The sequence below is a fragment of the Erpetoichthys calabaricus genome, chromosome 9 (assembly GCF_900747795.2).
Source record: "Erpetoichthys calabaricus chromosome 9, fErpCal1.3, whole genome shotgun sequence".
NCBI lineage: Eukaryota > Metazoa > Chordata > Cladistia > Polypteriformes > Polypteridae > Erpetoichthys > Erpetoichthys calabaricus.
Genome location: NC_041402.2, coordinates 9555355 through 9572566, shown reverse-complemented (window position 1 = coordinate 9572566; position 17212 = coordinate 9555355). Strand labels below are relative to the sequence as shown.

Sequence of the window (17212 nt, the reverse complement as noted above, 5' to 3'; positions counted from 1 at the left end):
AATTATAATATAACCCAGATTGACTCCAGACTACATATTTCTCCAACTTACCTAACTGGATTAGCCAGAAAAAGAACATGAGAGATGGTAAACTTAAAATCTATTTTTTTTGTACACCGCTCCGTACTTTCATTTGTATTGAATGAATATGAATTGTGGAATTACAGCATCAAATTTAGAGCACATGGAGGGTGAGGAGCAAATGCACTCTCTCTCTCTCTCTCACCACTGTCAATGTAACATTTTTTCTTAGCCAAATATGCCCTTTACCTGTCTATGTGTGTGTAAAGAATGCTGATGAGATATGAAACATAACCAGTTGTCCATGTGCCAGTTGAATAGTGAATAAGCTACTCTTTTGAGTTCATATATTTGTAAATCTGACTCTGAATGAGTCGGTGCCTCAACAGCCATGAACCTCACCGCACGTCACTGACTTTAATTTAATCGAGACCTTCCGGGTGACCCACTCACCCACATTGCTTCACAGAATCTGTATTTCACAGGCCCACGCTTACTGTTTCAAAGTGTTCAGGACTGTTTTATCTTGGTAGAGTAATATATTGCTCTACTTTCTCCTATTGTATTATTAATATGTAGCCTTTGTCAGAACCCCTCAAATCCCACAGACTTACCACTGTTTATAAGGTATTACAGTATATAACTTATCCCCGCCTTCCCTTCTACATCAATAACCTCAGGCAATTAGGTGTAGTAAAAGACAAGCAGAAGTTAAGTTACAACTTAAACAATGTATTATTGATAATATTCAGAAATAATAACAATATGCAAAGTACATTTGAATATTGGCAACCATACAACCTGATTAAATGGTGATGTGTAGTTTCAGGCAGCACACAGACTTGTTATTTAAAATGTCTCTAGTTAAGGCATCATTGGTGCTCAGCTTTCTTCAGAACAGGCTGTATGCCTGTTCCAATATGGCTGCTAAGCTGTGGTCTCCATTGTGTTGTCCTTTCAGTTCATCAGTTTGGTCTTCGTCAGATGTTAGTAAGAGAAATACTTCTTCATCATCAGAGGTTGGTAAGAGTGATGCTTCTTCATCATATGTTGGTTAGTAAGAGAGAGAAAATGTGGTTGAGCAAGCAGATTTATAGATTCTCTGTCCAACCCCTAGAGCCAATAGGACGTCATGGTACTTAAAATCTTCTGATCCAAGCCAATTCCAAACAGCCATACTTCAGACCAATGGGAGGACACAACATCTTAAAACCTGCCACCCCCAAGACCATATGTCTTTATGGCTTTCTTGCGGGGGTTGAAAGACTTTAGTAGAGAAACACTCGCCAAACTGGTTTAAGGCATATCCTCCCCCAACTCTGTCGTAAAATTCAAAGATACCCATTCCTGGGTTAAACATGAATGCTTCTCACTAATGTAACATTGCTTTGCCTAAATTACAAATAAAGACATACAAAATATTTATCAACTTATACAGTATGCCACAACAAGGACTTACCATCTATCAAGAGAGAAGCAGTGCATAGAGCAGTGCAATGTTGAGGGAGGCTGGAGTGCAAGGGGAGAATAACCATTTTGGTCCCAGTACTGAGTTCTGAAATATCAAAGTCAACATTTTAGTACCAATACAACACTATTTTGGGCGTAGCATTGTACTTCTTGTCTTGTACAGTTAAACTCCAAATGACGGTAAAACTCCAAAGCTTGCTGTTATTTACAATATGTTTTACTTCAAGTGCCTTATGGAGAGTTGAGTTTCGCTATCTGAGAAATGTACTTTTTTAAACTCAGTCTCAGAAAAACACTTTACTGCACCACCAAGGTTGGACAAATGACCCTTAATTCGGTCACTGCGCATATGGGACTGAGGGAGGGAGAGGAAGTGGAGCATCGCTCCCATGCTGAAGCCCTTTTCAAGGTTATTTGACTCGAGGGTTCAATTTCCTGTCCCATGTGAAATAAACATAGTTTTCTTAATGTTTTCAAGGGAGAAGGCTTCTGTTTGCTTTGTGGGGTCCAGTCAGGCCCAGTGCGAGTATTTCTAACGCTTAGAAGTCATGGTGCTTCACTGAGAATAGATAGATAGATAGATAGATAGATAGATAGATAGATAGATAGATAGATAGATAGATAGATAGATAGATAGATAGATAGATAGATAGATAGATAGATAGATAGATAGATAGATAGATAGATACTTTATTAATCCCAAGGGGAAATTCACATACTCCAGCAGCAGCATACTGTTAAAGAAAATATTAAATTAAAGAGTGATAACAATGCAGGTACAACAGACAGTCAATAACTATGAATAATGTTAACGTTTACCCCCCCAGGTGGAACTGAAGAGTCGCATAGTGTGGGGGAGGAACGATCTCCTCAGTCTGTCAGTGGAGCAGGACAGTGACAGCTATTAACTTCTTATGAATTCATTTTAATTGAATTGCTTTTTTAAGATTTGTTCCCCTGAATTTCTTTATCGTTCCATTTCTTCCCTTAAATGGCACCCAAACAGAAATGAAATGTGAAGTGAGTGAATGAGCTATAATATTTGAAATCTGTTCATATTAAATTAAAATTATTTTTGAAACAGAGAGCAACACTCTTTGGATTGGATGCCCTCTCCCAGATATGGATGCCCGGGGCCGTCACCTCTTCTGCACGCCACTGAGTTCTTGTGGGGCGTTCCCGGTATGCAGTAGTTTAGTGGTCCACGGAAAGACATCTTGTGAACCGGTGACAGGGTCATGGGTGCCTTAAGACTCCTTGGTGCTCATGGGAAGTGAAGGCTGCCATCTGGCCCAATCCCACAGATAGCTGAAAAGCTTAATTCTGGCCATGAGAGAAAGGTGTCAGAACACACAGTGCATCACAGCTTTCTGAGTAGCCGCAAACTCAGAGTGCCACGTGATTACCCCTGTCCCCTCACCGAAAGCACCTACAAAAGGTGCATGAGGATCAGAACTGCACCAAAAAGCCATGGAAGAAGATGGCCTGGTCTAATGAACCACATTGTCTTTTTTAGATCATGTGAACAGCCGGGTGCATGTGTGTCATTTACCAGGGAAAAAGATACGGTAGCAGGGTGCACTATGGGAAGAAGTCAAGACAGCGGAGGCAGTGTGATGCTCTGGGCAGTGTTCTGCTGAGAAACCTTGGGTCCTTGTATCTACGTATGTGGATGTTATATTACTTTGATGAGTACCACCTAACTAAACATCGTTGCATGCCATGTGCACCCCTTTTTGGTAACAGTGGCCTCATTCAACAGGTTAATGCACCCCATTACACGGCAAAAAAAAATTGTCCAGAAATGTTCTGAGGAGCATGATGAAGAGTTGAATTGGCCTCCAAATTCCACATATTGAGCATCTGTGGGATGTGTTGGAAAAACAAGTATGATCCATAGGGACCCCACCTCACAATTTACAGGACTTGAAGGCTCTGCAGTGCCAGACATCATGGGACACCTTCAGAGGTGTTGTACAGTCCGTGCCTCAATAGCTCAGAGTCATTTTGGTGGCACTAAGGAGACTTACACAATATCAGGCAGTTGCTTTTAATGTTGTGGCTAATTGGTGTATAACAGTTATACATATCTCAGGGTTTCATATACTCTAAATCAGGGGTCCACCATGGCTGCAGGTTTTCATTTTAACCCTTTTTGTGCTGCTAATTAACTTGTGAATTCATTTTAATTGAATTGCTTTTTTAAGATTTGTTCCCCTGAATTTCTTCATCGTTCCTCTGAAATGCTTCATTTCTTCCCTTAAATGGCACCCAAACAGAAATGAAACGGGAAGTGAGGGAGCCAACAGAAGACCAGCTAAGTCAGGGCCTACAACTCCAACCAATTTCACTCCAACCAGCTGCTTAATGAGGCACCGATTCCTGCCGTTAATTAAACCCATTCTTTAATTTCGCGGCTTGTTGCTGCTCTCGTGGTGCAATAGCAGACATTTCTGAAATTGTGGATTTTCTCTTTCCTAAGAGCACTGGTGAAATGTTTTGTGGACCTGAGCAGATCGACATTCCTGAGATCTTCATCTTTCTTTATTTTCAGATATTGTATGATGGACACCAGTTGTTTTGGCTCATTTTATATTTCATTATTGTTTGGGTGCTAATTAAGGAAAAAAGAAACAATTAAGGGGTCTGAGTCTTCAAGAGCAAATCAATTAAATCTTTGAGGGCTGAATATTTTTTCCAAAAAACTCTGTTTTCTGAAAAGCACACAATTCACTGGTTTCACACATAAATCAACATAAAACGTCTGTTGATATGTGCTGTGGCTGCTGTTGGCACCTGTTCGGCATCTCTGGCAGCAATGACTGCGCAGGGGCGGCTCGACGGCCAGCAGGAATGCACTGCAGGCCGGCTACCTCCCTGTCTTTGCACAGCAGGTGGGCGACGGTGGCAGTCACAGCGTGACGCAATATGGTTTGTACTTTTTGTCATCATAATTTGTGGTCCTCCTAGGCAAACGCTGCTATAAGCATATCAGCTACATGAGCATGTTCAGCACCACGATCAGCTGGGGACCAATAGGCTGATGCTAGTTTCCAACTGTTACAGTTTCACAATTGTACATAACAGAACATAAATAGTTCACAATGAAATCACATCTGACACATTCTGTGAATATTCACTGTTTTATGAGTACAGGTATAAAAAGTTAGAAAGCAGTTTACTGAAATGTCTGACTGTATCAACCAGATCCACGTCTGACTTCAAATGTAACTTTTCCCTTCTGATCAACAGTCACTTGCAAATAATACTTAAAACAGGAGAAGGCAGTCAGAAATGCAGTCTAGAAGCCAAATCAGGATTATGTTTTCATGGCCTGCAACTGAACATATCCAGCTGTCCATGCTGAAATAAGTTGTTTTTGGATTGCAGCATGGTCATTTTGTTGGAATTTCCAAAAGATGAGGCTTTGGACGTTCTTTATTATTTTTCTTCATTTTTCTTCCTTGCTTTTCTGGTTTGGCTTCTCTGTAGTATTTCTTTTCCTTTTCTTTAACAGAAATTTAGGGGTTGTCTGAATGGTCTCTCTTCTTGGATGCTGGTACCTCGCTTTCGTTTTCGATATCCATCTTCAGATCACTTGCATCAAACTCAGAGTCCGATTCAGCAATAATACGCAAAACGTCCATGGAGTGTTTTGCTCTGCACATTTGCTTTAGTCTCGCCAGATGTTGATGCCATTTCAGAGGCTGTTTGCTCTTCACTACTCATGCACGCGCAGGGAACCGAGGTCAAATCAGCAAAGCTTCGTAACTTTCCTTTAAGCAAAGAGAGTCGAACTAAAAAGTAAGGGTGAGTTTTGTCACAGTTTATAGCTGATTACCATCCTCTACCCCTGAATTTCGACAAAAGTCAACATCGGCCCTGAAAGAGTTAAAATTAGTTCAAAATAAGTTAATTAGCAGCAAACACAGGTTACTCATTAAGAAAAGGGTCAGAATGAAAACCTGCTGCCTCTGTGGTCCTCCAGGATCGGAGTTGGTGACCCCTGCTCTAAATACCTGGAAGTGCAGCTGGATGATAAACTGGACTGGACTGAAAATACCGATGCTCTGTGTAAGAAAGGACAGAGCTGACTATACTTCCTTAGAAGGCTGGCGTCCTTTAAACATCTGCAATAAGATGCTACAGATGTTCTATCAGACGTTTGTGGCGAGTGCCCTCTTCTACCTGGTGGTGTGCTGGGGAGGAAGCATAAAGAAGAAAGATGCCTCACGCCTGGACAGTTTGACATCTGTGGCAGAGCGACGGGCGCTGAGCAGGCTCCTGTCAATTATGGAGAATCTACTGCATCCACTGAACAGGATCATCTCCAGACAGAGGAGCAGCTTCAGCGACAGACTGCTGTCACCATCCTGCTCCACTGACAGACTGAGGAGATCGTTCCTCCCCCACACTATGCGACTCTTCAATACCACCCGGGGGGATAAACTTTAACATTATTCAAAGTTATTGTCTGTCTGTTATACCTGCATTGTTATCACTCTTTAATTTAATATTTTCTTTATCAGTATGCTGCTGCTGGAGTATGTGAATTTCCCCTTGGGATTAATAATCTATCTATCTATCTATCTATCTATCTATCTATCTATCTATCTATCTATCTATCTATCTATCTATCTATCTATCTATCTATCTATCTATCTATCTATCTATCTATCTATCTATCTAAATTACATCCATGTTCCAAACTCAGCCCATAGCAGACAGCTGTTATTAGTCTCCATGGGAGAATAATTCACACCATTCTCAGAAGTACATTTGTAATTCAGAGATATTCTCTACCCTCTGGCAGGCCCCCAATAAGTATGAGATGAAGCCAACTGTGTCATTTTCAGCACAGGTGCCCTTAAGCATTTTTGTGCCAGTTGCCCTATCTAATGGGCAACAGAGTCCCACCTGATCACAAGTTATTGCTTGCTAGTCCTACGTGGCCTTTTTTTGTCTTCTTCTGGTGCCCCCTGATAACTCACCTACAGGTACAGTGTTTCATTACCCCATAGCAGCATCCATTTGTGCACACATAACAATATTTTTTAGCTCATGTTAAGGACCTTCCAATGTTCATTTTTTTGCCAGCTGTATTTTTATTTGACTTTTCAAAATTTTTGGTGGATGTTATTCTGCGTATTTTTACATTTTCTATTGTCAAATATTGAGTTAAGCAGTTAAGGTCCAATTATCATGTAACCAACTAGAATGAAAATGATAATACATATTTTCATTTAAAGGCATCTGGGTCCTGGGACCGAACAGTTAGAGTCTGGAATCCCCACAAAGGAGCCATCATATTCTTATTAGAGTGTCACACCGGGTGGGTGAGGAGCCTGGCTTTCTCAAGAGATGGAATGTTGCTGGCTTCAGCTGGAGATTATGACCCGGTACGTCATTACTGTGAAGATGTCCAATACTTTGTCCAGTCATTTTAAGTGTGAACCAAAGAATGAAAATAATCAGGTTAAAGTGTTTTGAAAAAACAGCATCCATATCTAATGTGTGTTAATGTTGTGCCATTTAACATCTATTCCTACTCCCAAATCAAAACCAAAAATTGGTCCTTTTTCACTCTGTATGGCATTACCATCACTTGAAACATAAAGACTGTAAAAACAAAAAAGAAAAAATATCTTCCACGTGAATAAAAATGTTTTGTTAATCATCAGCAAAAAACGTACATCTTCTCATTGAGAGATTTAAATTTAGAGAGAGGTTAGGAGCATGCACTGTAGGCTGCATTATAAATTACATTGAAAATAATTACAATACAATCCAACTTAACTTTTGTATCGTGCTCTTCACTGAGTGCGGGCGCAGAGCACGGTGAACAACTCTCAGTCAAAATGCAAGTATGCATTATACTAATTACTAAATACAGAACTGGTACACATATACGTTGTCACAGGAGGCTGGGGGTGGTACCCAGCCGGGATGCCCAGCCGGGGACATATATACAGTATGTGTGTGTATGTATGTGTGTATGTATGTGTATCCCTGGAACCCAACAGGATTGAGTAGACCAATACCAAGTCCCACATAACCCTGAGGGGCCGTTACACCCCAGGGGGGCTGCCAAATAGAAGTTTCATGGAGATATCAACCTTCAAAAGCCATCTCCCCCGGTCCTTCCCTTAAGAGACATATATGTGTATGTGTACATATTTATATATGTATGTGTGTGTACATAGATATACAGTTAGGTCTATAAATATTTGGACAGAGACAACTTTTTTCTAATTTTGGTTCTGTACATTACCACAATGACTTTTAAATGAAACAACTCAGATGCAGTTGAAGTGCAGACTTTCAGCTTTAATTCAGTGGGGTGAACAAAACGATTGCATAAAAATGTGAGGCAACTAAAGCATTTTATTAACACAATTCCTTAATTTCAGGGGCTCAAAAGTAATTGGACAAATTAAATAACTGGAAATCAAATGTTCATTTCTAATACTTGGTTGAAAACCCTTTGCTGGCAATGACAGCCTGAAGTCTTGAACTCCTGGACATCACCAGATGTTGGGTTTCCTCCTTTTTAATGCTCTGCCAGGCCTTTACTGCAGCGGTTTTCAGTTGCTGTTTGTTTGTGGGCCTTTCTGTCTGAAGTTTAGTCTTCAACAAGTGAAATGCCTGCTCAGTTGGGTTAAGATCAGGTGACTGACTTGGCCATTCAAGAATTTTCCACTTCTTTGCTTTAATAAACTCCTGGGTTGCTTTGGCTGTATGTTTTGGGTCATTGTCCATCTGTATCATGAATCAATTTGACTGCTGTATTTAGCTGGATTTGAGCAGACAGTATGTCTCTGAACACCTCAGAATTCATTCGGCTGCTTCTGTCCTGTGTCACATCATCAATAAACACGAGTGTCCCAGTGCCACTGGCAGCCATGCACGCCCAAACTATCACACTGCCTCCACTGTGTTTTACAGATGATGTGGTATGCTTTGGATAATGAGCTATTCCACGCCTTCTCCGTACTTTTTTCTTGCCATCATTCTGGTAGAGGTTGATCTTGGTTTCATCTGTCCAAAGAATGTTTTTCCAGAACTGTGTTGGCTTTTTTAGATGTTCTTTAGCAAAGTCCAATCTAGCCTTTCTATTCTTGAGGCTTATGAGTGTTTTGCACCTTGCAGTGCACCCTCTGTATTTACTTTCATGCAGTCTTCTCTTTATGGTAGACTTGGATATCGATACGCCTACCCCCCGGAGAGTGTTGTTCACTTGGTTGGCTGTTGTGAAGGGGTTTCTCTTCACCATGGAAATGATTCTGTGATCATCCACCACTCTTGTCTTCCCTGGACGTCCAGGTCTTTTTGCGTTGCTGAGTTCACCAGTGCTTGCTTTCTCTCTCAGGATGTACCAAACTGTAGATTTTGCCACTCGTAATATTGGAGCAATTTCTCAGATGGGTTTTTTCTGTTCTCGCAGTTTAAGGATGGCTTCTTTCACCTGCATGGAGAGCTCCTTTGACAGCATGTTGTCTGTTCACAGCAAAATCTTCCACATGCAAGCACCACACCTCAAATCAACTCCAGGCCTTTTATCTGCTTAATTGATAATAACATAACGACGGACTTGACCACACCTGCCCATGAAATAGCCTTTGAGTCAATTGTCCAATTACTTTTGAGCCCCTGAAATGAAAGGATTGTGTTCAAAAAATGCTTTAGTTGCCTCACATTTTTATGTAATCGTTTTGTTCACCCCACTGAATTAAAGCTGAAAGTCTGCACTTCAACTGCATCTCAGTTGTTTCATTTCAAATTCATTGTTGTAATGTACAGAACCAAAATTAGAAAAAAGTTGTCTCTGTCCAAATATTTCTGGACCTAACTGTATACTGTATATATATATATATATATATATATATATATATATATATATATATATATATATATATCTACAGATATTTATTTACAATCTATGTACATCTATACAAATGTTGAAATGGTACGGTACCGGTATTTTGGGACTTTCAAGTTCAGAAGCAAATGTCAGCTTTCTTCTGCATCCTCCATTCTCCTGACACTCACTATTACAGTTATGGAAAAACATCCACTTTGTTGACTTTATGGAATGAAACTACAGGCTTTGACACAATCAGATCTTCACAGGGGACACCTCCTCTTATTACTTTGACCTGATCTCGACCTTCCAGGTGACCCCCTCACCCCCATTGCTTCACAGAATCTGTATTTCATAGGGCCATCCCATTTCAACACCATCTGGACTTCACGTGGCCCACTCTTATTCTTTTGAAGCATTCAGGGCTTCCCAGCTATCAATAGGGAGTCAGTGTGTAGAGCGGTGCAATGTCAAGGGAGGCTGGAGTAAGAGGGGAGACTCTGGAGTTCTCTGTCATTTGCTTATGAACCATTTTGGTCCCAGTACTGAGTTCTATAATGTCAAAGTCAGCATTTTAGCATCAATACAACACTACTTTGGGTGCAGCATTATACTTCATGCCTTGTACAGTTAAATTCCAAATGATTGTAAAACTCCAAGCTTTCTGTTGTTTACAATATGTTTTACTTCAAGTGCCTTATGGAGAGTTGAGTTTTGCCATCGGAGAGATGTAGTTTTTTTTTGTTTGCCCATAATGCTGATAGAAGGTTTGTTGCTGCATTATCCCATCTCTGTCAATGTTCATCTACTTTGTTTACTCTAGTAGTTAATATGTACTCTCCAGATATAAATATAGAACATTACTTAACAGGTTACATTTTGCTGTGATTTCAGGTATTTTTATGGGACATGGAAAATGGGAATTGTCTGAAGACTTTACAGGTACTTTTAGAGACTGCATTTTCTGTTGCTCTTCTGTATGTATCTGTGCATAGCTACTTTTCAGATGAATGCAAAACATTTCAAAGTTTCAGAAAGTATTTTGCATCAATTTTTGAAAAAAAGAAATGAGTTACACACTCTCCATTCTTTCCCTATTGCTGGCTTGTTAAATGAGCCCTTAGATTAGTGTAAATGGAGTTCATAGCAGCAGGGTTAGCCCATGCAGTGTTAAAGAAATCAGTACACATTCAATATTCTGCTAGGCAGCCTCATCTGTCAGATCAACAGCTTCCAAAATATGGTGTTGAGAGTTAATACTTAGCAGCATTTGCTGGTGGCATAATAACAGCACCAGCTAGGATGGACAGTTTAGGTTAGTTTTTAAAAACTGAACTGACAAGAAGGACTTTGTGTTTTCTTTTCATAATGCCATTGCTTGAAACACACAAAGAAAAGAGACAATAACAAATTTAATGGATGACTTTGTGCTTCTTCAATGGATCTAAAACACAAAAATGACTTCTACACCCAACAATTTTAAAAAGAGTGCCAGTTTTTGAATGGGCCTCTCCTATATAAGCTTCATAACCAACACATGTTAATTGTAAGTGTAATTACAATGTTATCTACGTTGAAAATGTGACAAAATAGTCAGTTTGTATTTTACTTTTACATTTAAGTTAAAAAATAACTAAAATCTTGAAAACTCATAATTTAAATTAGAAGAGAGGACCCACTACACCAGCTTTAACAAATAATAATTTTATGGGACATAGATATGAAAGGCACTATATACTAGATAGATAGATAGATAGATAGATAGATAGATAGATAGATAGATAGATAGATAGATAGATAGATAGATAGATAGATAGATAGATAGATAGATAGATAGATAGATAGATAGATAGATAGATAGATAGATACTTTATTAATCTCAAGGGGAAATTCATATACTCCAGCAGCAGCATACTGATAAAGAAAACATTATATTAAAGAGTGATAACAATGCAGGTATACAGACAGACAATAACTTTGAATAATGTTAAAAAGTAGTAAAAAGTGTCCAGGGAACAAGTCCACATAAAAGAAAGTAGTAGGAGTTAACAGTAAAATACAGTTAAAGGTAGAAAAATAAAGATAGAAAGGCGCTATGTACTGGATAGATAGAAAGGTGCTATATATTCAATAAATAGATAGATGTGAATGGCACTATATACAGTATATTAGCTAGATAGAAACCCACTATATGCTGGATGGATAAATAGATTGATAGAGAGATAGAAAGATGCTATATACTAGATAGATAGATAGATAGATAGATAGATAGATAGATAGATAGATAGATAGATAGATAGATAGATAGATAGATAGATAGATAGATAGATAGATAGATAGATAGATAGAAAGGCACTATATATTCAACAAATAGATAGATATGAATGGCACTATATACAATGTATTAGCTAGATACAAAAGGCTCTATATACTAGATAGATAGAGAGAGAGTCAGAGAGATAGAAAGGTGCTATATACTGGATGGATAGATAGATGGATAGACAGATAGAAAGGCACTATATACTGGATGGATAGATATATGGATAGACAGATAGAAAGGTGCTATATATTCAACAAATAGATAGATATGAATGGCACTATATACAGTGTATTAGATAGATAGAAAGGTGCTACTGTATATACTGGATAGATAGATAGATAGATAGATAGATAGATAGATAGATAGATAGATAGATAGATAGATAGATAGATAGATAGATAGATAGATAGATAGATAGATAGATATGAAGGCACTATATATTAGACAGGTAGATACAAAAGACGCTGTATATTGGATAGTTAGATATAACTTTATTTGTCCCCAGGGGGAAAGTTGACTTTTTATAAGAACTTGTTCAATAAATAAACACATAATTGAGTAGATCGGCAAGTAAATGCATATATACACACACTTTGGCCTGAACACACACTGGAATGACTATAAAGCAAGAAAATTTTTAAAAAGTCTCTTTTAAGACTTAAAAGAGTACTCCGCCCAATGACAAATTATATTTTCTAAAGATGTTACTTACCCCATGTACTTTGTAGTGGTGGTGAAGAAAATTTTTTATTGTCATGTTTTCATGGGCAAAGAAAGATTAAGATAAGATAAGAAAGATTATTCTCATACATAGGATCAATAGGTGACCAGTCTTAGACAGTGACAAAACCTTATGAAAAACATCCAAGGAAAAAAGAAAAAAAAATGTATGTAACTCATGTCACTTCATCCACATGTCCGATATCCATTCATACTATCAAACGTGCAATATGAGTGCATTTTTTGGTAAAATGTTATTAGCAGGTACTTACTGAAAACTCTGCATTGAATGTAAACAGGTAAGATGTCATTCCCACAATGCTGTGTGTTTGAATTGAAGACAAGATTCTTGACCAATGAATGAGGAGGAGGGGCAGATCTTCAAGTCAAATGCGGAGCATTCCAGCTTCAGGCACATCACCTTCAGGAGGTGCCCGTTCACTTGCAGCCTAACACATCCTAGCCCTTGACAGGTGTCACTGGAATGGGATAATCGATGTTATTCCCTTCACCTTGAAATGGTTTTAATGTGTATTTGTGGTATAATTATTTTGCTTTAGTGTGCTTGATTGACGTAAATGTGGACCTTAGAGCCAATGAGAGTGAAGACAGTATAGAAAAAGTGACGTGACCCCAGTAGACCCGATATTTCCTTAAGCGATATTCCGTAACAAACACTGAATGTTGAAATGTTTTCCTTTGTTTCAGCAGAAGATGGATATGGCACAAGGATGCATATTTTCTCCTCAAGGAGCTCTACTCACCACAGGCATGGTGGACGAAATCAGTAAAGCGGACGATGCTGAGCAGTAGTAGGCCGTCGACCACTCAGACCTGTCCTCACTGAGTCAAGAGAACATTCGCAGTTGGTGCCTTTTTGTCCCCTGATAATTCTGCTCTAATAGCTTGCAACTTATCAAGTTAATATTCCACTTCTTATTTTCTGCTATATTTTGAATTGCGTTTTATATGATACTAATTACAGAACTTAAAGAATATGCCCCACATATGCTAAAATGATACTTCTCCAAATCTAAAATTCATATTCTTCAACATGAATCTGATCACAGAGAACGTAAATGTCACCAGTCAACCTGACACACACATCTGTGATACGTGGGAGATTAGGGGTCAAATCTTGGCATGGTCACTGTTTAGGTAGAGTTATAATATTAATAATAATTCTCTGCGGTGGGCTGGCTGCCTGCCTGGGGTTTGTTTCCTGCCTTGCGCCCCGTGTTAGCTGGGATTTTCTCCAGCAGACCCCCGTGACCCTGTAGTTAGGATATAGCGGGATGGATAATGGATGGATGGATAATAATTCTTTACATTTATATAGTGCCTTTCTCACTATTCAAAGAGCTTCAGTGAGTGGGGAGCCACTTCAACCACCACTAATGGGCAGCACCCACCCAGATGATGCAATGGCAGCCATTTTTGCGCCAATACCCCCAACCACACATTAGCTGTTAGGTGGTGAGAGCGTCACACAGCAAGAAAACATGGGATGCCACCTGGTTTGCCCCGTTTAATATCCAAGGACACAAAAGAAATAAAGAGAAAGCAACGCTCTTTGGCATGAAACTCCCATAGTGCGGGATACAAAGCACAAAAAACAAATAACGTTGGGCTGCTTAGCCAAGGTCAGAAGTTTTAGCGGAGTTTCATCCTGCGGTTCGCTCAAGTCAGAAATGACACCTCCATCTTTAGGGTGGGCCTGGAGTTTTAGATAGATAGATAGATAGATAGATAGATAGATAGATAGATAGATAGATAGATAGATAGATAGATAGATAGATAGATAGATAGATAGATACTTTATTAATCCCAAGGGGAAATTCACATTAATTTTTCATATTTTATAGCGGCCGCACCATAAGGGGCAGAGTCAGCTGACCTCGCCGGGTGGTTTCTCAGCACTGTGAAGAAAGAAGGAGATGACAGTGTTAGTGATAGTGCCCCCTCTCGTCCCGGTGGGATATTACATACAGTACAGTCGTGGCCAAAAGTTTGGAGAATGACCCAGGTGTTGGTTTTCACACTCCAATAATCTGCGCATTATGACAGACTGCCCAAATGACACTGGATTTCATGACAGTCTGTGTCCATGAGGAAAGGACGTGCCCTGTGATGAAGCTGCTTCTCAACTTGAGCTTCTTGTAGCCAGATGGAGCTTTTGAGATGCAGGAATTTCAATTAGGATAAAGCGTCTTTAGACATCTTCTTGCGTTATCGGGGTCTCCCAATACAGACCATGAGGTGTTAACATTTGAGAGACCACATCAACACATGGAGTGTTGTGTGCAGTTCTGGTCACCCCGGTACAGTCGTGGCCAAAACTTTTGAGAATGACCCAAGTGTTGGTTTTCACAAAGTTTGCTGCTTCGGTGTTTTTCAGTCTTTTTGTCAGATGTTTCTATGGTGTACTGAAGTAGAATTTCAAGCATTTCATAAGTTTCAAAAGGCTTTTATTGACAATGACATGAAGTTTAAGCAAAGACTCCATATTTGCAGGTCTTTTTCAAGACCTCTGTAATTCGCCCTGGCAGGCTGGCAATCAACTTCTGGGCCAAATCCTGTCTGATGGCAGCAGCCCATTCTTGCAGAATCAATGCTTGGAGTTTGTCAGAATTGGTGGGTTTATGTTTGTCCACCCGCCTCTTGAGGATTGACCACAAGTTCTCAATGGGGAGTTTCCTGGCCATGGACCCCGAATGTTGATGTTTTGTTCCCCGATCTACCTAGTTCTCACTTTTGGCTTATGGCCCGGTGCTCCATCATGCTGGATTGTTCATTGTTGGTCACCAAACTGTTCTTGGATGGTTGGGAGAAGTTGCTCTCGGAGGATGTTTTGGTCCCATTCTTTATTCATGGCTGTGTGTGTGAGTGAGTGAACCCACTGCCTTGGCTGACATGAGTGGTCTCAGGGTGCTCTACTGTTGGCCTGACACAGGACTGATGGTAGCGCCGCTCACCTTTTCTTTTTTCCGGATGCCCCAAACAATCGGAAAGGGGATTCATCAGAGAAAATGACTTGACCCCAGCAGTCCTCAGCAGTATCAGCCTGTCCCTGATGGCTTCTTTGCTGCCCTTCTTGACACCCACCAGGCCCTCCTCCAAAAGTCTTCACCTCACTCACACCTGCCTGCTGACATTCCAGAGCCAGCTCTGCACTGGTGGTGCCCACAGCTCAATCAACTTTAGGAGATGCTCCTGGTGCTTGCAGGACCTTCTTGGGCGCCATGAAGCCTTCACAACAGCAGTGGAAATGGGTTTTTTTGGGATTAAGTTCATTTTAATGGCAAAGTGGGACTTTGAAATTAAGTGCAATTCATGTGATCCCTCTTCAGAACATTCCGGAGCAGATGCAAATTGCCATCATAAAAACGGAGGCAGCAAACTCTGTGAAAATTCATATGTGTGTCATTCTCAAAAGTTTTGTCCACGGCTGTACCTTGACTAGAGAATGTAAGGAGGTCCTCTAACACGCATGTGTGAGATTAGTTATTCCAATAAAGAACTGTCAGAAAGAAAGAGGTGACGTCATCAACGTAAGGTGCAAGTCAGGGACCAACCTGCGCAGGGCACACTGGCACATACAGAACAAGTTTAGAATCATCCAGTAATGCAACCTTTGCAGGGCCAGCTCTACCATTCTAGGGGAACTAGGAACCAAGGGTGGCAAAATTTGGGATGGTGGGGGGCAGGCAGCATTTTTTAAAGAATTCCGACTCTGACTTACAAACACTTGGACTCGAGGCAACTGTCCAGTTCCCATTAACCTGATTATATTCTTTTCTATTATTTTTTACATTCTAGAGAAGTTTGGTCTTAACATCTGCCGGCCTACCAAACTTGACTTACCTTCCAAATCTGGATGCACCATCCTCAGGTTCTCAGAGGTTCTCTTAACAAGAAACAGCCTTGTTTCTTTATTTTCTTTAGGAGCAGGTTTGTATTTGTAGTTCTGTCGAAAAACATGGTTTGGCAAAAACCATAGGCCACCACATCGCTAATAATAATAAGTAAAATAAAATGAAATGATCGAAACGGCAACAGTGCCGCAGCTCTTGACTGCATTGCTGAAGACTGATTTAATCCAAACTATAATCATCTCCATAATGAGCTTACATTAAAAAATGTGTTACAACCTGGCAAATATCGTGTTCCGTTGTTCAACACCATCTATGACATTCGCTCTTGCCAGGCTTAAAAAGTTCTCCATAGCCCAACTCTCACTGGAAAATCTCTCAGAGATCATGAATTGATTGGTTAGATATATTGCATTATTTGCATATGTTAGCAAGGATATGGTAAATGGGAGTACTGAGCAAATGTTTAAAGGTAATCATTATACTTCAGTTTCATTGATTGTTTGATTATATTAAGCTTGTCAATGCATTTCAATAACCTCAATGAAAAAGATATGTTGTAAAAAGACAAGGGTTCAACAGAGAAAATGTTGAGGAGTCGGCCGTCAAACCCCGTTTAATAGAGTTGGTTATTTTTAGTAAGCAAATAAACAGACACATGCAGGTGCAAACATTTTGCTTGTGATGTGCCATTTGTTGGAATGACAAATACAATGCATTTTCTTACTACAAATATTTGGGATGCACCATCTGTTGGAAAGATATATGCAATGCATACAACTGTTTTATGCCATTTGGTACTGGATTTATGTAGCAGTGTTAATGTTTGTGATGCGCCATCTGTAGGAAAGAGAAATGCATTGTATTTTATTGCTACAAATGTTTGGGATGTGCCATCTATTGGAAAGACAAATGCAATGCATATGTCTGTGTTATATGCCTATTGGT

At 39.8% G+C, this 17212-nt stretch overlaps 1 protein-coding gene across 2 annotated transcripts in view; it reads left to right on the top strand.

Annotated features, from left to right (window-relative positions):
- The window catches only part of wdr38 (WD repeat domain 38), a 52913-nt gene extending 35978 nt beyond the window's left edge, over nucleotides 1-16935 (top strand). The window contains exons 7-9 of one of the 2 annotated variants that reach the window (XM_051931991.1): nucleotides 6741-6890; nucleotides 10247-10294; nucleotides 13104-16935. In XM_051931991.1, coding sequence (XP_051787951.1) covers nucleotides 6741-6890; nucleotides 10247-10294; nucleotides 13104-13205 — 300 coding nt within the window. In that variant the 3' untranslated portion in view covers nucleotides 13206-16935. Of the gene's footprint in view, nucleotides 1-6740; nucleotides 6891-10246; nucleotides 10295-13100 lie in introns of both variants that reach the window. The other variant, XM_028808905.2, reaches the window with a different exon arrangement.
- The last annotated feature ends 277 nt before the right edge of the window (nucleotides 16936-17212 follow it).